Source organism: Planococcus citri, chromosome 2, assembly GCF_950023065.1.
Source record: "Planococcus citri chromosome 2, ihPlaCitr1.1, whole genome shotgun sequence".
In the NCBI taxonomy this organism is placed as follows: Eukaryota; Metazoa; Arthropoda; class Insecta; order Hemiptera; family Pseudococcidae; genus Planococcus; species Planococcus citri.
Window position 1 is genome coordinate 28,165,073 of NC_088678.1, and position 23,726 is coordinate 28,188,798.

A 23,726-nucleotide genomic window follows, 5' to 3' on the forward strand; every position below is an offset into this window, starting at 1 on the left:
ATCCGCTGTCAGCGAGTACCGTTTTCAGCTCTAATAGGTACCTACAATTCAATTATTTTGACGTTTAAAAAAATGAAAAATTCTGAAAAATTGAGTTCATTTTTCGATTGATTTTGATTAAGTAAGTAAATCACAGGATTATTCAAAAATTTGGAAAAAAGACGGATCTTCGGACAAAAAGAAGGACTTTTTCTTGACTTTTTAAAAAGAAGGGCCCATATAGGCAAAAAAACAAACTTTTCCTGACTTTCTGATCATACTTGTCAAACAGGTTGCATTTTTTATAGGATCAAAAATATTAGGTAGGTATTCCAGTTTTTTTCATTTTTCTGATTTTTTTTTCTCATTTTATGGGTTTTTTAAACAATTTTCAATTGTGTTTCTACAAAAATTCGTGACTTTTTCATAACTTTCATGACCGTTAGACACCTTGTAAATGACTTGAAAATTTTCAACTGCTTATTAGAATTCTAGAAGTGGTCTTAAGTTCTGACCACAATGGCCTAGGTCGACGCAAATCTCAAATACTACGATTTGGATTTGGGGCATTTCTCCCGAAACAGGCTGGGTAAGGATTAGAGCAAAAATCCCTCGTCTTTGAGAACCCATACCTCCCCTCAAAGAGCACCTCCGGAACTAAAATTTTTCCAAGAGTTTTTTAGTGAACATAAAAGTCTCTGCTAATTTCGAGATCCAACTTAATGATCAATTTAATTTAATTACAATGAATTTTAGACGCAAAATAGTCGGTTTTGGAAGATCTAAAAATTTCCAGAATTTTCTGCAACTTAATTTTTTTTTTTAGATTTCGAGCTTTAAAATGTTTTTTACGGAGAAAGAGGCTTCTCAATACTTTGGATAAATTAAAAGGAAACAAAATAATAGTTTAGAAGCCCTGATCCTTAGTTTAAAGATAAATGATCTTATTTCAACTTTCAATTCCTTTTTTCTAAAACCATAATTTTCAGACAAATCGCTTGATTTCAAGAAATTCAAAACAACTAGAAATTTTTTGCTCGTAAAAAAAATGTGAATTTTTAAAAATCAAATCTGGTCCAAATGATTTCTAAAAATTCAAAATTTCACCAAGTTGACCCAGAAAGCTGAAATTTGGTCCTGCTTTCAACTTCAATTCTCTGAATGAAATGGAAATGGTTTCCGAGTCGTTTTGAGCAGTTCTGAAGCCTCCAGCAATCAAATTAGGCGATATTTGGGCTAACAGAATGAGCAGTATGAAAACACATCATCATTTTGATCATAGCATCGATTCAAGGGCAATTAATGGGACACCCTGTATACGCAATATGCATTCCACAATTCCATTTATGCAAAAAAGATATGCACGACTAAACGAAATACCTATCGCTCGTCGTCAGGCTGCTTTGGAAACACAGTCACGAGACAACATTAACCATATCGAATAAAAATCTATAATGAGATACTAAATTAAACTTATATTGACTATTCCGCAGCACTTGAAATCGACGAAAGGCTCATTCGAATAGAAAAAAAAGACGAAGAAAAGAAGAAGAAAAAACGTCTCATCTGAAAAGAAAATGACTACGCCGACGAAATACCGCCGGCATCCGCGAGAAAAAGAAACGGCGAAAAATCACTCGAAAAGTATAATGGTAGTAGAACGAGATATTGTAAGAAAACTGATTATACCTCGAGACAAGAATCGGAAACTAACCACGCTCTTATCTGAATCTCAATTCAACCGAATTAAAAAGAATTCACGTGTAAGTAATATTTATTATAAGCTTTTCCATATTGGTATCTGTATCTGTGCAGAATCCCAAACACCTTACGCACCTCGTGAAAATGCACTATAGGTAACTTGGGTCAATTATCTTTACACAGTTATTCCTATAATTCCCATCAATTAATTTTCCAATCCAATCGTCTTCGGGTCGATTTATGTCGCGGAATTGTGCGGTGGTACGAGTATTTCGTATTTTAGGCAAATTGAGTATGCAATTTTATTAACATTCGCGATAAACCAGCGCGTAAAAGTTACCTTAACGCGTTTTGTGTACCAAGGCGAATTGAAAAAGCACGTTTTTTTCCTCAACCGAATCGTTTTCTTGACAAAAAAAAATACGATTCGATAGTAGGGGCTTTTTTTTATTTTCTCAAAACCTTACACGTATGTGTCGAGATTTCTTTAGGATTTGCGTCAAGTAGTTTCCTCCCTTTTGACGGCTTTTATGAGCTCAATCAATACGAACTCATAATAGAAGTAAGGGTGCAATAATACGATTGAAAATTGTTCTTAAAAAGACACTATTTTACGCAAATAACGCGCCTTTACTGATCGATTTGTAATCAAATTCAACCTGTGCGAAGTCGTAATATGACGTCATAGATTCGCATTTCAAAAGTCGAAGAAGGGTTTTCAAAGAAAGGAAAAACTGTTCAAGTTTTCGAGAAAATACGTTTAAAAAATTAAATGGCGAAGTATTTTCTTCAACTCAGTAAGCAGGCAACTACGTAATTCAACGAACAAATACATATGGCTGCCTATCATTACAATTACATAGGCAAAAGTAGGGATGCTTTTTGATATTGGTGCATCAAGATTTCAATTTCAAAATTCGAGATGAAACATTCTCACTTTTCAAAGCTTAAAATAATGTTCCTCCAGAAAAATCGTTGGATTTTTTGGGGAGGGAGGAGGCGACCAGCGAATTTGTTTTTCAATTTTCTGATATTTATTTCAGCAAAACGTAACCATTCATCGAATAATAATTAAGATGTGGATCCCCACATCAGAATGCTCGAGAAGCCTCAAAAAGGCCCTAAATGACAAAATGGCTTTCATAGATCATTAAATTCATTGTGTTTATTCCATAGTTGCAGAAATTACTACGGATGAGTTCTCGATGAATTTTAAAGAAGTAAAAAATAGGGAAGTTCTGGGTCGGAGAAATTTCGTGCATAGATGAATTATGGAAATCAACTTGAAACGAATTGGTCTTGATGAAGAAATAAAATCGCCTCAAGATCGAGTCATTAAAAAAATGTAAAAATTGGTATAAAAATGACCAACAATTGAGCAAAAATTGCATAAAATATCCTTACAATTTCTTAATAGCATAAAATCAATTAAAAACAGAAACAAATTGGGTAAAATATGAGTCATTCCACGTCAATTCGACCAAGAAGTGGTAAAGGGGGGTCGGTGGTTGAAAAACTCTATTCACTCGATGAAATGAACTCATCACAAAAAAATCAAAATTCTGAGTGAATTGAAAAAATAAAAGAATTCTAATTTTTTTGCTCTGAGTGTAATTTTTATCAACTTTTTTATGAAATAGGTACGAAAGAGGTTAAAATAAGACGACTGAATAAATTTAAACTTTTTTTGATGTTTGAAATTGAAAATTGCATTTTTTCGAATTTTGATTTTTTTGTGATTTCATTTCATCGAGTGAAATGGGGTTTTCAACTTTTTCAACGGATACGTAAAAATAGGGGTCAAATGAGTCAACTTCACCAATCAAAACTTTTTTTCGTGTTTTAAATCAAAAAATCGAATTTTTTCGCGAACTTTAATTTTTTTTAAATCGATTTTACAAAATAATGCCATCCCAATTTTTTAATAATGTTGTTCAGCATGAAAAGTTGTCCATAATATATTTTTTTCAGAATTTTTTAGAGTCGGAACGATATGAAAACTACGTTTTGAAACTTTTCGAGCTAATTTTTCGTACGAAAAAAAGAGGCAACACTGATTTTTATGATATCATCAAAAAACCTTTCAAAATACATAACAATTGGAAAAAGTTCCATTTTGGTAGGTTTCGCGGTTATCGAGTTATCTACTGCTGAAATGGATGATATTTCAAGTTCACTGAAAACTTTGACACCCCCTGGCAGCCTTTAAAAAAGGGCTAGAGGGCTGCGATTTGCGCCATTGGTCATCCCTTCAAAAAGGTCTTTTCACAGGAAAAATTTCAACAAAATCGCCGTCCCCCCTTACCACTTCTTGGTCGAATTGACGTGGAATAGTCCATATACCTAGTAAAATTCTGTATTCCAAAGCAAAAATGATGGAAGTATATTTTTATCGATTTTTCGAATTTTACATAATTGCAAAGCTCTTGCGAACCTCTTTCCAATGAAGTGCAAATTGCAAAACCGAAAAAAATGGACTTCCATCCTTTTTGCTTTGGAGTACAAAATTTGATCAAACATTGTGGAAATGAAATGAAATTCGCATAAATTTCGTACAGTTCATTTTAAAAAAAGCAAAATAAGCATAAACATAATACAAAATTGATGAACTTTCACTGGAATTGAGCAACATCTTACTAAAAATTGTTTTGAAATTCATTAAAACATCATGAAAAAAGTTGGGAATAATCGAAAGTTAAAGAAACGTCGTGAAAAATGTTTAAAATGTTGAGCCATCTTGTACCAGGACAGTGAAAATAAGAAAAGGTACTTTTTTACGATTTTTTTTTTCATTTTATTGAACTGATTTCTACAACTCTCATGAGGGGCCGGGGCCTCCAAACTCGAGAAATCTGGACTTGACATATGTCACAGTTTCATTCATAGAGAGGACACTGAGGACAGCAATTAAAAATTAAACCTTTTTCGGGAGTCTTATTTTGAAAGTGCTTACCTTTACCTACCAACCTGTTGAATAAAATTATGAAAAAATTGCCACGTCATTACGAGTGATTTTTTTCAGAATATTTTAACAAAACTTTCGTCATTTCGGTAAATAGACTGAGCTTCTCCCACACATCCAAGTTTTGATCGATTTGTTTATCGCAAAGTTGAGTGCTTCGAATATTACATTGAAGTTCCTAGTTCCTACTTCCCACTTTGGAAAAATTTATTCGAGCGAGATTATTCGAAGCTTGAAAAATATTATTAATCGAGTAATTGAAATGAAAAAAGAAAAACCAGAAAAAGTTATAAAATGGAAAAAAGGAAATCGTATTTCTAATCATTTAAATGATCACGTATGAGTCACCTAGTAACAGACTAATAAACAAATTACCTAAGGTGGTTAAGTTTTCACGTACCATTACACCATGAAAAGTATTCTACGAACACCTCAGAAATATATGGAAAACAAACCTCACTCCCATGAAAGTCAAGGTGATAAAGGGAATAGGTATTACGAACATGTAACTCCGCGCCCCTTCTTTTGAAATATCGATAGGTATGGCAAATCCTCGAATGTCATCTGATTCATTTCGTATCATTCCTAACATGATTTTCACCAAAAAAACACCTAATAAAACATTTAAAACCATTCTTCACCCCGAAAATGTTTACTCGAACACAAAAACCTACTTCTTGACCCAAATCTAAGAAGGTAATCTCTTACTACAGCTTTTTACAGACTCGCCTATCCCCGAAGACGCTTCTGTCGAAACGTTGATCGAACAAGAACAAAACAAAATCGACTCGTTAACACGACAACTCGAGAATCTGAAAAAAGACACCATTAATAACGAGGTAAACAGTCGTACTTTAGTTTCCAAAAACATCTTCGCGACTCGTAATTAAATAAATCTGACACTTCGTCGCCTATGTTTACAGTCGGAGAACGAAGAAGAGCAGCGTGAAAAACAGCTCGTATTAGCTCGAACCGAGCAACTAAAACAAGAGCAGGAAGATGAAATGAAACAATACAATTCTTTATTATTAAGCATTAAATGTAAAGCGATACAAGACGCTCAAGTGGCTGAGAAAGAACTTATAAAGTAATTTAACTGTCATGCTACACGTTATAGTAGGTACATTTTACAAGGTCGAGATGACATTAGGCTGGGTCGGGTCTTCATAAGAAATTTCGCAAACGGTTGGGGATTGTTTTTGCGAAATGCTACGTCGTTAATTTGATACCTAGATACTTACGTTTTCTTCATAGACAGCAATTAAAATCTCACGATGAGGCTGAAGATGCCAAAATGGAAAACGACAGGAAATTGGCCGAGGAAGCTACGAGAAGGAAACGGGAAGAAGAGTATGCCAAGAAACAACAGTATGCTCAATTTATATTGGAACAGATTGAACAAAATGAAAAGAAAAGGTTTCAAGAGATGCAGATGATTAAAAAGGTTGGTATTGTGATAAGGCATAATCTCAATTTTATACCTATTTAAAATTTAAAAAAAAAAAAAAAAAAATGAAACCAAGAGCGACAAGTGACCGATCCAAGTGCGATAAATTAAATGATGAAGCAATTTTCTTATTTTTCATACTCATTTTCAACTGTTCAAATCCTTTTTATTACAAAATTAAAATTTTATTCATGTTGAGGAAATTTGAAACAATTAAACCGGATTATACATTTTCGTGGCAAAACATCACATAAATCTAACCAAAAAAAAATCCCTCACCTTCTAAAACGTAGACAAGAACATGTAAAAAGCTCCCACCTCTCCTGCGATTTCTCCCCCAGCGATAATTTATTACCTTTCTATGTTTAGGAATCTAAATTAATGAAAATTAAATCGAAACAATTGAAAGACGAAGAGAGCCAAACATCCGAACAGAAAGCCACGCTAAATTTAGAATTGAAAAAACAAAACCAACTATTTAACGAACAAATCAAACGGAACAAAGAGCAACAAAGAGAACAAGAAAAGCTCGAAAGCTTAAAGGTAAACAACACTCCTTCATTAAGCGTCTGACGGTGTTTCTTAATCGTGTTTTTTATCCAGATTCAAGAATACCTAAAATCTAAAATCCAGCAAGAGAAAGAATACGAGACGCATCGCAAAACCAAAAGCCAACTACAACAAAGGGAACTAGCTCGTTTATGGAAGTTACAAAAAACATCGCAATCCTTGGCTCAAACCAAAGACGAAATTATCACCGAACGTATCCAAGAAGACGTAAAAATATTTTTAATTTCTTATCATAAACAACATTCGAGTAAATAAAAACGAAATTAAAACTCTCTCTCGACGAACGACTGAGAGAGAAAAATAAGGGTGAATGCGAAATGAAAAACTATAACGTTGTCAAATAAAACTTATCAAAGAATACTTCAACGACGAAACAAGAAGAAAAAACCCTAAAGATGAAGCAATCTCGACAAAATTTTCAGCTTTGACCGCTTGCTTTTTCATCAAATCTATATGCTTCCATCATTCTATAGAAATATTAAACCGTTATTTTTTTTCTCCTTACCCCCACGTGATTTTAGATTCAAAGAAAATGGCGTCAAAAAGAAATTGAAACTGTGAGAAAGAAATTACAACAGAATGAAGAAGAACGCGATATACGTCAACGGCAAATTTCCGAAAAGAGAAAATATCAAACCATTGAAGCTCTGCAGAAAGAAGAAGAAGCTAAGAAAATTAATAATGAAAATTCCAAATTGCAACAAGAGCTACAACTTTCGAAAATTAAACACGAAGAAGTAAATTGACGGATTTTTTTCACTAGAAATTACTTTTTCAGATGCTACTTTGAATGGTATTTTATACCTGAAAATTTATTCAATCAATGAATACGATCAAAAGTAAAAATTCTAAAAATAAAACTAGGCAAAATTAATTTTAAAAATTTCGAGAAAAAATTGGCCAAAAAAAATGAAAAAAATTAAAATTAGAGCCGGACAAATTTTGCAAAAATTGTTTCTAAATAGTTACTCAAGTGATTTTTTTATTCTCAACATCTCAACTTCAATTCGAATTTAATTTCAATGTTTAAAAAAAAACTTTGAAAAAATTTCAAATTCTTATTTCAAAATAATTCAATCCCTTCCAGAAAAAAAATTGAAAATCCACGTTCATGATAATTGAAACATCAACTTCCACTCTTCCCCTCATCACCAGATTTCATCTCGTCTTTCAATTCGTCCCTTACATTCAACATTCTCATTCATTCAACTCAACCCCATTTTCCTTTTTAGACAATCCAAAAACACAAAGCAGCCTTACTCGAGCAAATAACCGAAAAAGAACGAAGAAAAAAATACCAACGAGAAGAAAAATTACAAGAAGGACGAGAACTTCAGAATAGGTTGCAAAAACGAGACGAAATAATCAAGCAGGCTATTGAGAAAAAAATTGAACAAATAAGGTAAGGCGAATATACGACGAGACATCTTTCAATAACCTTTAGCCTTCAGTTCGATCCTTATTTTAACCATTTACCATTTCACTCCATAAAAAATAATAAGTTGTATTCTCGACGCTTTGAGGCATCAGATATTTCATAATCGGATTCCAGAATCGAAATGACGAATATCTGAACATGTGTACAGTTAAAATTTCTCATTTATAGAATTTTCAAAATTTAATTTCTTGTTTTTTCGACCCGAGGTAGGATTGAGTTAGATAGACAGTTTTTTTTCTTTCGTGTCCTGTGTAGCTTGTGATAGATTTAACCCTATTCTACCTTACGAATATTTCAAATCGAGAGCGACGAGAGATAATTTGCAATATTTTTCGAAAAATTTCAAAGATTACCGGTAATAAATTTCTACTAACCAGATTCGTGATTTTCAGATCGTCGGATATACCGGAAGAATACGTAAAGAAACTCGCGAAACATATGAAAATCGACGGAGACAATCTTTCACGTCTGGAAACACAAACATGAAAGGCACCTGCACATTAGAAGACTGCATTTTTCCAAAATTTTTTATTTATCAAACGATGGAGAACAAAATAAATATACATTAAAACTGCATACGATGAGGGTATTGATTATTCTTTAGACCGAACATAGCTGATAGATAAGCGAGCAATGTTTTCTTGTCGGGATGTTTCTTGATAATATCTAAAACTTGTTGGTCTACGGTCTTTTGGAATTCTTTTCTTTCGGCGTTAGGCTGGTACGACTGTGAAAAAACAATACAACGTTAGAGATCGAGCCCAGATTGAAACATAATGCAATAATAATGAAAAGTCGTATTACTTTTTTCTTCGGAACGAAAATAGTCTTGTCTCCTTTCTTAACTTTCCTCTTTTCGACAACACGTTTGAAGAATTTATCGTTCATTTTTTCGGGCAATTTGACACCGCTTACGTCCAATTTCGTCTTGGTACCGATTACGTGACATGGTTGAACTCTACGTAAAGGTACACCGTTCAACAGGTAAGGTCCGGTTACCAATAATAAACCGCTGCTCAAGGTCTTCAATAAAACAACACGTTTGCCTTTGTTGACTCCAGCTAATAAGATGAGCACGGTACCAGGGGTCAAACTTGAACGGAAATTTCTGGCGTGTAGCCGGTAAAGTCCACGAGCACGGTGAGCATTCGGTCTGTAAACAGAAAGCAAACGTTAGCGAAAAGTTCGAGACATACCGTCGCGTTTCTAGAATAAATCGAAGTAGAAAAGGATTCGATTTTCGAGTATTATAGCACTGATAGTTTTAAAAATCGTATTAGAAACTTCAGAGTTGATAAAGAGGTATTTTGTACCTTAAGGAGTGCCTCAAGCGATACGAATCGAACGAGGGCATAATAAAGGAGTCAATTTACGAGCGTTTATAAAGCGCTGAAATATTAAAATCATAAATCAGAGACTCCTACTCGATACAGATTATTCCAAAAGTTGATCAAGTGTACCTTACTTTTGTGGCGTCGACAATATGAGATCATCGAAGGGCATAAATAAGCAAGACAGGGTCAATTTACGAGCGTTTATAAAGCGCTGAAATATTAAATTCATAAATCAGAGACTCCTACTCGATATAGATCATTCCAAAAGTTGATCAAGTGTACCTTACTTCGTGACTTCGACAATGTAAGATCATCGAAGGGCATAACTAAGCAAGACAGGGTCAATTTACGAGCGTTTATAAAGCGCTGAAATACTAGTTTTGTAGATCAGAGACTCCTACTCGATACAGATTATTCGGAAAGTTGATCAAGTGTACCTTACTTTTGTGGCTTCGACAATATAAGATCATCGAAGGGCATAAAAAAGCAAGACACGATCGATTTACGAGCGTTTATAAAGCGCTGAAATACTAGTTTTGTAGATCAGAGACTCCTACTCGATACAGATTATTCGGAAAGTTGATCAAGTGTACCTTACTTTTGTGGCTTCGACAATATAAGATCATCGAAGGGCATAAAAAAGCAAGACACGATCGATTTACGAGCGTTTATAAAGCGCTGAAATATTAAATTCATAAATCAGAGACTCCTACTCGATACAGATTATTCCAAAAGTTAATCAAGTGTACCTTACTTTTGTGGCTTCGACAATATGAGATCATCGAAGGGCATAAATAAGCAAGACTGGGTCAATTTACGAGCGTTTATAAAGCGCTGAAATACTAGATTCGTAGATCAGAGACTCCTACTCGATTCGAATTACTTCAAAGGTTCATAACATGTACCTTACTTTGTGACTTTGACAATATACGATCATCGAAGGGCATAAATAAGCAAGACAAAATCAATTTACGAGCGTTTATAAAGCGCTGAAATATTAAATTCATAGATCAGAGACTCCTACTCGATACAGATAACTCCAATGGTCGATTAAGTGTATCTTACTCTGTGACTTCGACAATACAACACCATCGAAGGGCATAAATAAGCAAGACAGGATCAATTTACGAGCGTTTTAAAAGCGCCGATATATTAAACACATATACCAGAGACTCCAGCTCGATCAAAAAACGTTACATAATGTGAAATGTATCGCTTAAAGCGTCTCTAATTGAACTTCTATCAACCGAGGGGATTTGCAAGCGATATAATTTACGAACTGCTTTCAAGAAGCACAAATATAAATATCTGTGATCTACGACGAGCTCGAAATCAAAATTCCCAAATACTCACTTCTTGGTGCTGGGATAGTAGTTCTTTCTTCTGAGGTGGATTTTACGACTTTCACCGTTCTTTTCACCTTTAATCGGTTTCTCTACGATCGATGGTCTGGGTTTCTTCTTTTCCTGCGAAAAACACATTAGATTAGTATCCAAACATTTCTACCACGTCCTCACCAATCAGACTTAAATTACAACAACACGTTAACTACGATCATAAAAACGAAAATGATGAATTTGAAAATCTGTATGCGACAATATACATGTATAAAATATGCTACCAATATACACACCTGAAATCGCATTTAATGTAGGCTACTACTTAACAGTTATTCGATTACCTTTCAGGAATAACTTGCGCGAATTAGCCATCAAATTTAGAAATAATTCTAGTAACATACCTTGATTTGTTTGCCTTGTTCTTTAAGCTTGGCTACTTTGGCTAACTTCTTATTTTTCTCTTTATCGGCCTCAGCCTTGTTGATGAATCTCCATTTACCGCGGAAGAGGAAAGCTTGGAACTTGACTTTACCGTAAGCTAAGCTCTTGGATTTCTTAGCGTAGGACTTTTTTGGAGTGGCTGCTGGTTTCTTGACGGCTTCAGCAGCAGGTTTTTTAGGGGCAGCTACGGCCTTTTTACTCGTTTTTTGTTCCACCATCTAATAAACAAACGAAACACAGTAACGTATAGAAAATTGAACGAAGAAACGCGTACTGAAACAAGGAATCAAAAATTATAAATACTTACTATTAAATTGGAAGTTATTTAACAAGTATCTTAAAAATAAAACACTTCCAAAAGGACTTTTTCACATCGCTTCCATGACACGCCGCAAAAACTTACACACACACCACACATTTTGAATTACAGCAAGCGACTTTACAACCACATTATTTGGACATCGATGAATTTCACGATGAATTCGATCGATTGACGTATGCCATTTCACCAAATTTCAGACTCAAAATTCAGATTTTTTATAGTGAAAAATGCAAAATACCTCAAAAAAGTATTGAATATTCAAACAAAATGGTTAATTAAATAACAAAATTAATAAAAATTTTACGAATTGCGATATTTTAATAAAATAAACTCGAAAAATAAAAAAAGTGTTTTTTCGATCAATTGTTTGGCATCAGTGTTGTTTAAATGCAAACCAAAATTTGTTTCTCATTAATTCAACACTTTTTCAAAAAATGATTTTTTCTAAATTTTTAAGGCTTATAATTAATTAAAGAATATGTTTTCCAACATATTTATATAAATTCTTTTCAATTTGATGTTCATTACATGAAAAATTTGAATTTGAAAATCAATTTTGGTAATTAAAGATCGCACAGTGTTACCTCGCAGCCATATTCTTGGAAACAGAAACACACAATCAAAATATTTACAAAATTTTCATTGATATGAATCTGATAATGAAAAAAAACAATCGTAAATCATTCAATTACATCATATTTAATCCTTTAATTAAATAATTAATTACTTTTGAAACTAAACCAGTACTTCGATTACGCAAATTTGAACTATAATACGTTTGAAAATAATTAAATGTAAAAACCACCGCGATATTTTTATTGCGCAACTATGCCAGTCACACCTACACCAACCCTTCCTGACATCGACGTTATTCATTGGAAACAAACGAAAGTTTAACAGAGCATTGTAATTGACAATGAGTTAAACGCGTGAAGTTGTTTGAGTGAGAAAAAAAACATGATTATCGGATGATTACCTTGAGCTTCAACAAATGTGAAACAGCTGCGTTTCGCAGACTGAAATGGCTACAGTAAATAAGTTCGGTGTGTTGGGTGATGGTTATCAACGTTTCAGTGACGACTTAATGATAAACCCAGTACACTCAGCTGATATCGGTACGTATCGAATTAAACCAATATGTATTGAATCATGATAACGTTTTATCATCGCAGCATCCCGGATTCAGGGGTGTGGTGAATATAGTTTTAATTTCCTCATAAATGTCTCCTCATCGATCACGATTCTATTATTGTAAAAAATTTACAGAGGTACAGCTCGACCATGAAAGAGGTAATTCAACTTTCAACAACAGAAGAATTTCATCATTCCTTAATTCTAGTCATGTAGCAGATACAGAAATCGAACTAAACAATCCCAACGAGTACGTCGAAGATGATTCGAATATGGAGATGATATATCACGAGGCAGCTATATTTTTAGAAGTAATTTGACGATAATTTTCCACTGATATGTTCAAAGTGTTGCTTTCCTTTTTTTTTACAAGTTCCTGTATTGATTTCAGGAAGGAAAAAATAATGAAAAATTTGATTCTCATCCTCACGAAAGTGAAGCATTACCACCTTATTTATTAGTACATAACACATGGTACTACAGTTTAGATTTATTTACATCGATAGTATTATTAGCCTTAGCTCTTGGAGAAGATCCTGCAGTTCAGGCTTTCAAAGTAAGTCACCATCAACTATGCCTACTTTATGGCAGAAATACTTTATTAATCGATTATTTCCAGATGCCAGTATTTCTTCACGCGTTCATCGAATTAGTTGCATTAGTTATTATTGGAATCGAGTTAGGAATGAAATTAAGATGGATCGGTTGGTTGACTATTTTAAAACACAAAAGGACCATGATAAAGGTTGTTATTTGGATTTCTCTTTTTTTCGAATCAATTTTAAAAATCATTTCGGAGATTAATTTGGCTATTTTTTTCAGGGTGTTACATTGACAGTCATGTTATTGGAAGTTTTCGTCGTATTATTCCGCCAAACAGCTCATTTCCGAGTGACGCGAGCATTAAGACCTATATTTCTAGTCGATACCCATCATCTTGGCGGAGTTCGACGTTTCATCAGACAAATCTTACAATCATTGCCTCCAATTATTGATATGTTAATGTTGATATTGTTTTTCGTGGCGTTATTTTCGATTTTGGGATTTTTCTTGTTTTGCACTAACAATCATAATTTCGCCACATTATACGACAGCTTCGTCAGTATGTTCGTATTGCTCACTACAGCAAAGTAAGTTTACCTCACTCAGATAATTCCTTTTTAATCTTTCCGAATTAAATCTATATCAATTTGCTATTTGCAGCTTTCCAGATGTCATGATGCCATCGTATGCAGAATCACGTTGGTTTTCGTTGTTTTTCATTTCCTACCTGTGCATTGTTTTATATCTTTTAATGAACTTGGTAAGTTTGGCGACACTTATTCCATCTCAGTCACGCGTGTCTCTGGTGTAAAAGAAAGAATCATAAATTTATTTTTTAATCCACCCGATGAAGCAATAGCGAGTAATTTTACATACGTGTTCGCCATAATATAGAGTAATTTCATATGCGAAAACCCGACGACGTGGTTGAGAATTTACATGACAATGAAATATTTAACTCGAGGTGTAAAAATTATGAAAAAAAGTTGGCTTATCTGGTAAACAGTTTGACGTATAGCAGTCGCGGTATTTAAACCCATATACGTTTGGTTGACAGCTGAAAACAGGGCTACGTAAACTTGCGTTTGCCATCGTTGTCTATGTCTATTCTTAATTCGGGTTTGAACTAGATTCAATTATGCTCCAAGGTCGTCAATTATTTTTACTAAGGTTGTTGAACGCTTTGATTTCGATTGAGAGTTGAACTAATAGAAATTACATTGTGGGAATCTCATGTATGAAATTTTCTTTTCAGATGTTAGCCGTCGTTTATGAAACGTTCACTACTATAGAGAAGGAGAAAATGAAGAAATTGTATTTGCATAAACATAAAGGATGTAATTTAGCGTACGACTTGCTAGTATCGAAGAATAATGCTAAACAATTACGGTTTAAACTTTTCCAAGGATTGATGAGATATTTCGCGCCAAAAAAAAGTAATTTCTTGAAATCAATATGGAAAATTTTCAGCCCTGCCCTTTTTTTTGGGGACATTGATTTGTGAATTGATTAGATTCCAGTGTCTGGTCCCACCTCAAATCCATTTGTTTTTTGCTCCTAATTTAATTTCTGGATTTTAAAACATTTTTACTGTCATTTGAGATCTAATAGTAGATGGTTTTTTTTTGGCAGGTGATCGAGACGTGGTAATCATCTTTAAATATTTGAACTCCTGCAATACCGGAATTCTAACCAAAGATGAATTTAATAAAATCTACGATGCTGTTATTCTTCGATGGGAACCTCAATACGCCAACATTCCTTGGTATCATTCGGCATGGATGCCTTTGCAGAACGTTTGTCAAATGGCCCATACCATTATATCGTTAAGATATTTCGAATATTTCTTCTGTAAGATTTGATCCTCCTCCCTCCTCAGTTCTCACACATTATCTTTTTAATTTTTCAACATAATTTATTATTTACAGACATAATAACTTTCATGAATGGTTTAACGATGGCGAACCGAGCACTTTATCAGTTCGATATTGAAAACCTGGATGACTCTGCGGTGGCTTTTAGTGCTTCTTGGGATACGGTGTTTTTCTCCATATGTAAATGAATTACTTTTCTGAACACTGGGTGCTTCGAAAATCAATTTCAAGTCTTATCGAATCGATGTATTTTGTTTTTAGTATTTGGCATCGAAGTGGCTATGAAAATGTTGGGACTGGGAACCAAGCAGTTTTTCAACTCTGGATGGAATACGTTCGACTTCATTGCAACTTTGTTACCGATACTCGGTTTATTCATATTGAATGTTTGGCCTCATAGTTATTACGTGGTATTATTCAGACCTCTGAAAATGTTCAGATTGTTCAAAATGAAAAAAAGATATCGAGATATCATCGGCACCGTTGCTCTGCTCTCACCTCTGATCAAATCTGCTTTCATTGTGATGATCGTTGTGTATTATTTCTTTGCTATAATTGGCATGGAATTATTTGCACGTTACGATATGAGGGACTGTTGCAAGTTAGTATTGAAATAATATGATTTACGAGGATACTGACGAAGGAACCTGCTCAGAGGTTCCCTCGTGAATCCAAATAGGTACATATTAATGATATTAATGCGATGTTTTTTTTGTGTGTGCAGAGGTACTGTAGTAGAAGACTTCTATCAGTATAAATTGACACCTAATGGGACAACATTGGGGTATTATTATTTAAACACGTTTTCCAATATTGCTGTAAGTGCGGTAACACTGTTCGAGTTGACTGTCGTCAATAATTGGTTCATTGTGATGAACGGATACGCGGCTGTGGTCCATCCAATTACTAGAATATATTTCATTATGTTCTATTTATTCACCATGATTGTACTGACGATTGTCGTGGCTTCTATTTTGGAAGCGTTCAGATTCAGGATACAATATAAAAGACAGACGAGTAAAAGAGATGGTAAGTTGGCTCGTAAATCATCTGTACCTATTCTTGAAAGATCCCCCCCCCCCTCATTACTGATTTTTTTCTTCTAATTTCGTTAAAAGTTGTAACAAAATTGATTGAAATCATTTCGGTTTACAGAGGAGAAAATGCTACACGAAGAAGTAGATTTGAAATGGGAAGAAATCATGAGTTGGATCCAAGATTTCCAATTATTGGAGAAATTACGCCCCGAATTAGTCGTTGGGGTGAGTAACCTCATCTATCGTTTCAAATTCGCCGACTGCGCTAAATATAGCAGATTTTATAACGTATTGGATTTTTTAGGGCACCACGACTTTCATAGGAAGTCGTCCTAGGAGCCGAGAAGTATTACAAAGTCGTATGTACAGAAATGAAATCGAAACCTGGCTGAGAGATGCTTCAGCGGCCAGAGAAGCCAATTAATTCAGGAGTGTTGATTATACCCGGAACAAAATTCCTCGTTTTATTCGTTTTTATACCAAAATGTTTTAATTTTTAAGGCATAAATACGTAGTCCACTGCATTTTTTTTGTAACGCTTATTAGTTGTTTGTACCAAAAGTTAGTTTTTAGTGTATGTGTCCTGATATGGCAGCTTTAATTTGTGTGTTTTTTGTGCGCTTGTTTTAATTATTTTTTTTCCACATATCACATTGCTTAGTTTTAATTTCGCGTACTTTTCCTATTTGCTTTTCCTGTTTTTTCCTTTTTTTAAAAAAAAAACTACGTGATCGATGTCAGTAATTTATTGTTTTTATTTGTAGTTGTTTCTGTTTCCTTTGTTTTGTTATTATTTTTAATAGCGTATATTTTATTATATTTTTTAAACTGTATTCGAGTGGTTTCCTTTTATTGTGATGTGCATAAAAAGTTTAAAAAAGATTTTGAATCTGATGTTGTGATTTTAATTGTAACGACGAGATCACGTTTCAGCATTTTTTTCAACTCAATTCACGAACGTTGATGGTTTTCAAAAATCACATCTGAGGTTCTTTCGAAAAATATTTCAAAATATTAACAACAAAAGCGAACACTGAACAAAGATCATAATCATCTTTATTTTGTAACTGTTTATACTTGATTTGTTTCACAGAAAACAATAAAAAAAAACGCGAACTCAGATAAATCTGATTCTTACATTTGAGAAAATAAATAAACTAGTCATATCAAAACATTAATCGAATGTATTATCTTTTCTTTAGAAAAATCAAATTCAATATTCGTGAATTACGCCGCATTTGAAAGCGACAAAGCTATAAAAATTGATTTAAAAATTCCTTATAAAGAAAAATCACAGTCTTAAGAATGAAATTCAGACACGATGACAAAATATTCTTAAAAATACGGTAACAACTTCCGAAGAGAATATTTACACGAATAAATAACGCAGTTGAAATGTATTCAAGTAAGATAATTTCATTCGTTTTCAGTTTTTGCTTCAACTTTGATAGCTAGATCTTCAATAGGTGGCAATGAGATATTCGATGCGGCTAAAATCATCTCCAATGCTCCTTGTATCTTCAAAAAGTCTTCAGTTGCTTGAGTTTCTTTTCGTACAGTATCTTGTAACGTATTGAATAATTTTTTCACTTCGGAAGAATATAAATCGATAATATCCCAATATGCGTCTAAAACAAATGACTTGAATTAGATACTCAGCGATGAAAGAAGGAATAAAAAGTGAAAAATACCTACCTATGATGAGATCGGAGACTTCGATTAAAATTTTCATAAATCTTTCAACGCTGATGTATCGAATAATAAATCTTAAGATTTGAGCTAATTGTTTAGAATCTCGATTAGATATAGCTTGCTTTAAGCCCTTCCGCCTGAAACATATTTCCTGTCAGAAATGAACACAAGAATACGCTCCAATAATATGATAACTGACCTGATTAATTCATCGAATAAAGCTATAACAGTGGCAGGAGTTTTGTAAGCGACTGAAGAGACCATAACATGATCTAAAGCTCTCTTATACTCGAATTTTCTCAAACTGCTTTCATATTTGGGTAGCTTATCTTTACCCTTCATAGTAACAACGGTATCGATTAAATTACTATCCTTAGTAGACGTGTCACCAATGTAGCGATACGATACAGGTTTCTTTTGAGGTACGATGGCTTGTTCACCTCGTTTTTGTATAGTTATAAGACCGCTTACAGTTCCGGTGATCATAGTTTTATCATCGAACTGCGAAAAAAATCGAATAGATTAATTAATTGGTCGGAAAATCGATCACGTACATATATCAAGTAATACTCACGCTATTGGCAATACTAAGAATAGGACTGGTATAACCCATGGTATGGATAACTCTATAAGTCACCATGTCTATAACTTTTACTCGATGATCTAATGAACCAGTCAAGAGTCGTTTTCCCTTCGTTGCCAAACACATACACGTTACTGTTTTATGGTATTGGGAACAAGTGGCCAACAATGTTCTGTTAAATGCATCCCATACTCGAACTTCTTTACCACCTTGAAACAATAATTCATAAAATTGCAGGTCAAATCTCTCCAATGATTATTATTAGAAAAGAAGACGCAAATTAATACCTGCTGTCACTAAAATACTTCCAGTAGGAAGGAACAGAGCACTTTCTACCGGAGCACCATGATCTAAAGTACATGCTACAGATTTATCTCGAATGTCGTACATTTTAATAGCACCGTCGTATCCACCTGATACGACTACGCTGGGATTGACAGGAGAAACACAACCTGCTCTGATGTAATCCTGAAAAATTAACCCGAGTTAGATTCAAATACCAACGAATTGAGTGTTTTTATCAAAGCAAATTCGTGTTTACATTATGCTCTTTATACTTGACGACATGTTGTTCTGTGACTATATCCCACAGAATACACGATTTATCGTCTGAGAAACTGGCTATGTGATTATTATCACACGTAAAATACGTTCGATGAACTGGCCTGAAAGTAACACAATCTGATAAGTATCAACAAAATAAGTACCATAATTTCAAGAATTATCCCAACTACTTACAATGTATGGCCTTTAAGTCTTCTGAGTAAGCTTCGGGTAGATACATCAAACAATCTAACCATAGAGTCTTCGCTTCCAGCGCATAATAATTTGCCATCTTGCCTAAAAGTTCCACCGAAGGCAGTTGCTTTGAATTTATTTAGATTTTTATACGGTTGTTTCGTAACTGGATTATAAATTTGAACCTAAAATCGAATTTCGAAAGTAACATAACGTTTGACTCGGATAATTATTGATGCGTTTATGAGGAAACTTACTCTGGCGGACGAAGTTACAGCAAAATTATAAGGCTCAACCGGTGAAAAATTCAGGTAATCGATAGGTCCGAATTCTTTTAAAAGAATTGGTTCCTGGAATAAATTTGAGTTAATTGAAAGTTTAAGCTAAGCTGAAATTATCAAATCATCAACTTACTCCAAGTTTTTTCCAGTACAAGCTTTCTTGCGATACTTGTTTAACTCGATCAAAAACTTTGGTATCAGTCTTCTTGAACGTAGTCATCCTTTAAGAATTTTCCTTCCACCGCAGAGATGAAAATTTTAATCAGGATTTATCACATATCACGACAACGCCGATTCGAATTATGGAGTAAATCGATTATAATTTTCTCAAAAGTTTAGCGAAATTCCACAATAAAAATTGCGAGAAATGATAAAAACTTTTCAAAAAATTCATGTTGTTGTCGTAGCACATGTTTTAATCAGCAACCCCCCATCATCATATCACGAGCCAGGTGCTAACCACCAGGTGTAAATGGAGTCAATTTTGTTGTGCTTGATTCGAGACACCTATTTTGTTTAGTACATTTTTTGAAACAAAAAAAACAAGTTGAGATAAATATAATACATTTACGTATAATATTAATTATATTATCTAATTAAAAATGAAATAAATGTATCAAAATTTTCTTAATTAATTTTTCCTCGGAAAAAATTGAAAATCAAATCACAAATGAAAATGAAAACCTATGGAAATGGATGACAGTACGAATAACAAATAAGACAACCTCATTCTCACTTGGCACAGTGAATATGTTGAGGAGGCCACCCTATCACTGACCAAAAGTTTGGTCTTCATGTGGCGTGTTTCATTTTTGAAATCTAATTATTAGGAAAATTAATTAAAATATTTAATTTATCCACCTAATTTAATCATGAAGTAAGTACTTCGTTGAGTAGTATATCGTATTCTTTTAGAAATAAGTATGTACTTCGAAAACCGTATCTATCTATACGGTTTTCCTTACGATGCTACATGTGTCAAATACCGCTGTTGAAAACGCCATTGACGTCTTATATTGGTTGTAATATTAATTCATGTGATATTTTCTCCTTGCAGGATCGGTTTATGCATTTACAGTGGGTACAAGATCTACCCTGGTCATGGTAAAACCCTCGTCAAAGCTGACGGAAAAGTAAGCATTAATGATAACTCGAACAGCGACTGTTTGAAAAGTAGGCTATTTCAAATTTCATGCTAAACATAATTTCAATTGTAGGTTTTCACTTTCTTGAACTCAAAATGTGAAAGAGCCCATCTTATGAAGAGAAACCCACGTAAAGTAACCTGGACCATGTTATACAGGTATTGCCTTGACATTCCTTACTAATATTTTGTATTTGCGATATATTACGCCTATTTTCGAATAATTTTCCGCAGGCGTAAACATAAGAAGGGTCAGGAAGAAGAAACCTCAAAGAAACGTGTGCGACGTGTGAACAGAGGACAGAAAGCTATCGTCGGAGCTTCTTTGACCGAAATTTTGGCAATGCGAAATGTTAAACCTGAAGTTCGTAAAGCTCAGAGGGAGCAAGCTATCAAGTAAGGGTGTTTTTCACGTATTAGAACGAGTAGGAATATCTAAGTGTACTTATCCGATACGTGTGTGTCGTAGGATCGCTAAAGAACAGAAAAAAGCTACGAAAGCGTCGAAGAAACCTCCTCCACCCCCACCGACGAAAGCTAAGGTACGTTTTTTAGTTGGTATTATGAAAGTATCATTATTGCATGAATTAATTTTACTGTTTATTGATTATAGGGTAAACAAAACAAAGTTAAAGCGTCCAAAATGCAACAGAAAGCTGCTGCTCCTCGTGTCGGTGCTAAACGATAAAATTGTTTATGCTTTGTTTTGTAAATATGTGCTTTTATTCTTCTAATTATAACGTTTTGACAGACGGCTGCATTCGAGTAAATTATTTTAGCCAATTTTTTGTTGTGCAACGTTCTCGTCGAACTCGAATGACTAGTATATTTCACTGGAATCGAACTCAGGGTTGTGATTTCTTAACATTATTAAGCTACGATGTTCAAATTCTTCGGAACAGATAAGATTTCTTCGTCTATTCTCTCAACTCAATTTTTACGTTTTCATCTTGAGAGGTCTGAAATCATTAGTCCTGATAAGATTTCTTCGTCTATTCACTCAACTCAATTTTTACGTTTTCATCTTGAGAGGTCTAAAATCAGAAGTCCTGCAAAAATTTTTCATCCGAATTGACGAAATATTAAAATAAAATGTTTATTAGGTAGTGCTTAACAATGCAATCATGATGATCAAAATTAAATAGGAATAATTGGGTAATTCTTGAAGCTCACTCCGTAATATATATACACAGGCATATAAAATGTACAAGACTTATAAAAATAGTTCTACATTACATCGTTCTATTTTTACAAAATTAAAAAAATAAACACATTATTGTTTTGATACAAATTCTGCTTTTTATAAACTCAACATCAAGCATTATGAACTTTCAATCTAAATGTTTAAATGTTTCACTCTCGATTTCTATTTTTTTGAGTCAAAGCTTCGACGGGTAACATGAAACTTAAAATACTGTGAAAATTAAAATGACATAAGCGTAATTATTCCCGACGTAAATTATCCAGCCTAGCTTGCAGGTCAGCGTCGGCATCGGATAATCCCCCATTGGCATTAGCAGCAGCAGGTACAGCCGATTTATTCGTACTGGCCAACGATGCTGAAGCAGGATTTAATTCGGCGAGTTGATCGTTCAATTGAAGACCTAATTCGTCCAGTACTTGTGACACAATTTGGTCGCTGAAAAATTGAAAAAAAAATCAGAATCTGTGTTTTAAAAACACACACATTAGAAAACGAATATTACTAACCTTTCTTCTTCGTCGGCTTCATCTTCCATAGCGTCATCAATAGCATCATTCATAATTTCTTCTTTCATATCCATAACGTCCGACTGTTTCTCGAATTCTTGTAAAATACGTTGTATTTGTGGCAGATTCATTTGCCTACGTAATTCAAAACCCATTTACAAAACTTGAATAGGTAATTATTTATTACAATGCGGTAAACTTGTGAAATTTACCTATTCATATTCTGCATAGCTTTAGTGACACCTCGCATAGCTCCTGCCATAGCATTTTGAGATCTCAACGTTTGAATTTTTAAACTAACGCCCTGAATGTTGGCTTTCATCAACATGAATTTCTTCTGGTATCTTCTCGTTCGAACTAAATCTTTGGCCAGTATTTTAACCGATTCCTAAACATATAACATATGAATTTAGTCGAAGAAAATCTCACTAAGAAACATGAGAAAATACCAAATTCTCACCATCTGTCCTTCTTTGGCCATTTTCTTGATATCAGTTATCAATTTCTTTTCTTGTTGCTCCATGTGTGCTTTCTCTCGATCCAAATCTCTCATAGCTTTATTCAAGACCCTCTGATTTTTCTTCAGCATCTCTTCCGGCGTCATACGACGGCCAAATAACCATTCTAAAGGCATTTTGCTGTGTGAAAATTGACGATGACTAGTAACGGTACTTAGACACTGGAATTAGACGTAACACGAAAGCCGCAGAGTAAACAATGCACAAAATGTTGAACAAGGTAATAGTGAATGCTAATTTGAGTTCAGACAGGTTGAATGAAGCAATTTTCGAACAATTTTAATGAAAATTATGAAAATTTCGAACAACGAAAATTATCAATCACCATCTCGAATAAAAAATAAACAGAGTTGAGTCATGATATCATCGTCTTTCTTTTGCGATGTAAACAAGTCAACTATATTTTTTAGGTGAATTTCCCTACGTTTACTATTTGTTTTTGTAACTCATAACTTCCAGATCCAGATTTTTTTTTTGAAATTATTGAACTTCAGTAAAGCTTCAGCAAGTTTTCATAGCGTTGAAGCCATCGTTTTGATGAACAACTGAAATATTTCCAAAAAATCCATCCGCCCACGCCCAGCCACCCTCTCCTCTCCCTATCATGCAATTTTCTTGTTTCTTTCAGCGTGAATCTTTGGCCAAAAACTAGTAAACTACTTTGATCATCATTTGTATTATATTATCTAAATCCAAGTAAAGTAAATCTGATTTTAAAGTTTCACAATTATGCGCCTGGTACCTAAACCTACCTCCTAGTCCCAGTTGAGCTAACTAGCTCTAAAATTCTTAATTCACAAACCGTCACTCCGTCAGTATCATTCTACAAATCGCTTCGCGAATGATTACTAGATAGGTAGGTAACTATGAACAAACTTATGAAGTGCGAGTGCCAGTGTACAAGTAAAAATCATGAATTGAAAAAACAAAAAAACAAAAAA

General features: G+C 33.9%; 7 protein-coding genes across 7 annotated transcripts in view; 3 read left to right on the plus strand and 4 right to left on the minus strand.

Moving 5' to 3' along the window:
* Window positions 1-8,573, minus strand: part of LOC135835317 (sushi, von Willebrand factor type A, EGF and pentraxin domain-containing protein 1-like) — a 184,815-nt gene extending 176,242 nt beyond the window's left edge. The window contains exon 1 of the mRNA XM_065349512.1: window positions 8,472-8,573. Within this exon, the coding sequence (XP_065205584.1) occupies window positions 8,472-8,535 (64 nt within the window). The 5' untranslated portion in view covers window positions 8,536-8,573. The remainder of the gene's footprint in view (window positions 1-8,471) is intronic.
* Window positions 847-8,838, plus strand: LOC135835320 (cilia- and flagella-associated protein 45-like). Its single transcript, XM_065349515.1, has 9 exons — window positions 847-1,742; window positions 5,356-5,481; window positions 5,566-5,729; window positions 5,897-6,086; window positions 6,459-6,632; window positions 6,693-6,866; window positions 7,181-7,396; window positions 7,892-8,061; window positions 8,490-8,838. The coding sequence occupies exons 1-9, from the start codon at window positions 1,557-1,559 to the stop codon at window positions 8,581-8,583; spliced, it is 1,494 nt and encodes a 497-aa protein (XP_065205587.1). The 5' UTR covers window positions 847-1,556; the 3' UTR covers window positions 8,584-8,838.
* Window positions 8,611-11,678, minus strand: RpL6 (ribosomal protein L6). The gene is made up of 5 exons (XM_065349518.1): window positions 11,520-11,678; window positions 11,173-11,430; window positions 10,785-10,897; window positions 8,902-9,250; window positions 8,611-8,824 (listed from the first exon to the last, which is right to left on the minus strand). Exons 2-5 carry the CDS (start codon window positions 11,428-11,430, stop codon window positions 8,663-8,665), a joined length of 882 nt encoding a protein of 293 aa, XP_065205590.1. The 5' UTR covers window positions 11,520-11,678; the 3' UTR covers window positions 8,611-8,662.
* A 516-nt stretch (window positions 11,679-12,194) lies between these two features.
* LOC135835318 (two pore calcium channel protein 1-like) lies at window positions 12,195-16,952 on the plus strand. The gene is made up of 13 exons (XM_065349513.1): window positions 12,195-12,649; window positions 12,801-12,976; window positions 13,057-13,221; window positions 13,285-13,410; window positions 13,488-13,795; window positions 13,869-13,968; window positions 14,464-14,644; window positions 14,841-15,059; window positions 15,137-15,262; window positions 15,344-15,683; window positions 15,807-16,111; window positions 16,238-16,344; window positions 16,424-16,952. The coding sequence occupies exons 1-13, from the start codon at window positions 12,556-12,558 to the stop codon at window positions 16,541-16,543; spliced, it is 2,367 nt and encodes a 788-aa protein (XP_065205585.1). The 5' UTR covers window positions 12,195-12,555; the 3' UTR covers window positions 16,544-16,952.
* Window positions 16,953-17,157: 205 nt separating this feature from the next.
* LOC135835319 (U3 small nucleolar RNA-associated protein 15 homolog) lies at window positions 17,158-19,829 on the minus strand. Its single transcript, XM_065349514.1, has 9 exons — window positions 19,547-19,829; window positions 19,390-19,482; window positions 19,133-19,317; window positions 18,936-19,059; window positions 18,682-18,862; window positions 18,386-18,603; window positions 18,011-18,312; window positions 17,815-17,948; window positions 17,158-17,747 (listed from the first exon to the last, which is right to left on the minus strand). Exons 1-9 carry the CDS (start codon window positions 19,631-19,633, stop codon window positions 17,536-17,538), a joined length of 1,536 nt encoding a protein of 511 aa, XP_065205586.1. The 5' UTR covers window positions 19,634-19,829; the 3' UTR covers window positions 17,158-17,535.
* A 304-nt stretch (window positions 19,830-20,133) lies between these two features.
* On the plus strand, window positions 20,134-21,309 carry LOC135835326 (large ribosomal subunit protein eL24-like). The gene is made up of 6 exons (XM_065349521.1): window positions 20,134-20,290; window positions 20,471-20,546; window positions 20,631-20,716; window positions 20,792-20,953; window positions 21,027-21,099; window positions 21,171-21,309. Exons 1-6 carry the CDS (start codon window positions 20,286-20,288, stop codon window positions 21,243-21,245), a joined length of 477 nt encoding a protein of 158 aa, XP_065205593.1. The 5' UTR covers window positions 20,134-20,285; the 3' UTR covers window positions 21,246-21,309.
* Window positions 21,310-21,637: 328 nt separating this feature from the next.
* On the minus strand, window positions 21,638-23,129 carry LOC135835324 (charged multivesicular body protein 2a-like). Its single transcript, XM_065349519.1, has 4 exons — window positions 22,728-23,129; window positions 22,480-22,655; window positions 22,268-22,402; window positions 21,638-22,196 (listed from the first exon to the last, which is right to left on the minus strand). The coding sequence occupies exons 1-4, from the start codon at window positions 22,899-22,901 to the stop codon at window positions 22,001-22,003; spliced, it is 681 nt and encodes a 226-aa protein (XP_065205591.1). The 5' UTR covers window positions 22,902-23,129; the 3' UTR covers window positions 21,638-22,000.
* Between the last annotated feature and the right edge of the window lie 597 nt (window positions 23,130-23,726).

Bases quoted from the DNA above. Each gene is read 5' to 3' on its own strand.
- LOC135835320 (XM_065349515.1), top strand. From the start codon at position 1,557: ATGACTACGCCGACGAAATACCGCCGGCATCCGCGAGAAAAAGAAACG. The intron at 6,087-6,458 runs GTTGGTATTGTG...TTCTATGTTTAG, and splicing joins AGATGCAGATGATTAAAAAG to GAATCTAAATTAATGAAAAT. The intron at 8,062-8,489 runs GTAAGGCGAATA...CGTGATTTTCAG, and splicing joins AAAAAAATTGAACAAATAAG to ATCGTCGGATATACCGGAAG.
- RpL6 (XM_065349518.1), bottom strand. From the start codon at position 11,430: ATGGTGGAACAAAAAACGAGTAAAAAGGCCGTAGCTGCCCCTAAAAAA. The intron at 10,898-11,172 runs GTATGTTACTAG...TGTTTTTCGCAG, and splicing joins AACAAGGCAAACAAATCAAG to GAAAAGAAGAAACCCAGACC. The intron at 9,251-10,784 runs GTGAGTATTTGG...TTCTGTTTACAG, and splicing joins TACTATCCCAGCACCAAGAA to ACCGAATGCTCACCGTGCTC.
- LOC135835318 (XM_065349513.1), top strand. From the start codon at position 12,556: ATGGCTACAGTAAATAAGTTCGGTGTGTTGGGTGATGGTTATCAACGT. The intron at 14,645-14,840 runs GTAATTTCTTGA...TTTTTTTGGCAG, and splicing joins ATATTTCGCGCCAAAAAAAA to GTGATCGAGACGTGGTAATC. The intron at 15,263-15,343 runs GTAAATGAATTA...TTTTGTTTTTAG, and splicing joins TACGGTGTTTTTCTCCATAT to TATTTGGCATCGAAGTGGCT.
- LOC135835319 (XM_065349514.1), bottom strand. From the start codon at position 19,633: ATGACTACGTTCAAGAAGACTGATACCAAAGTTTTTGATCGAGTTAAA. The intron at 18,863-18,935 runs GTAAACACGAAT...TTAATTTTTCAG, and splicing joins TCAAGTATAAAGAGCATAAT to GATTACATCAGAGCAGGTTG. The intron at 17,949-18,010 runs GTCAGTTATCAT...AATATGTTTCAG, and splicing joins TTATTCGATGAATTAATCAG to GCGGAAGGGCTTAAAGCAAG.
- LOC135835326 (XM_065349521.1), top strand. The intron at 20,717-20,791 runs GTATTGCCTTGA...AATTTTCCGCAG, and splicing joins ACCTGGACCATGTTATACAG to GCGTAAACATAAGAAGGGTC. The intron at 21,100-21,170 runs GTACGTTTTTTA...TATTGATTATAG, and splicing joins CCCCACCGACGAAAGCTAAG to GGTAAACAAAACAAAGTTAA.
- LOC135835324 (XM_065349519.1), bottom strand. From the start codon at position 22,901: ATGCCTTTAGAATGGTTATTTGGCCGTCGTATGACGCCGGAAGAGATG. The intron at 22,656-22,727 runs GTGAGAATTTGG...TTATATGTTTAG, and splicing joins TGGCCAAAGAAGGACAGATG to GAATCGGTTAAAATACTGGC. The intron at 22,197-22,267 runs GTTAGTAATATT...TCAATTTTTCAG, and splicing joins GAAGCCGACGAAGAAGAAAG to CGACCAAATTGTGTCACAAG.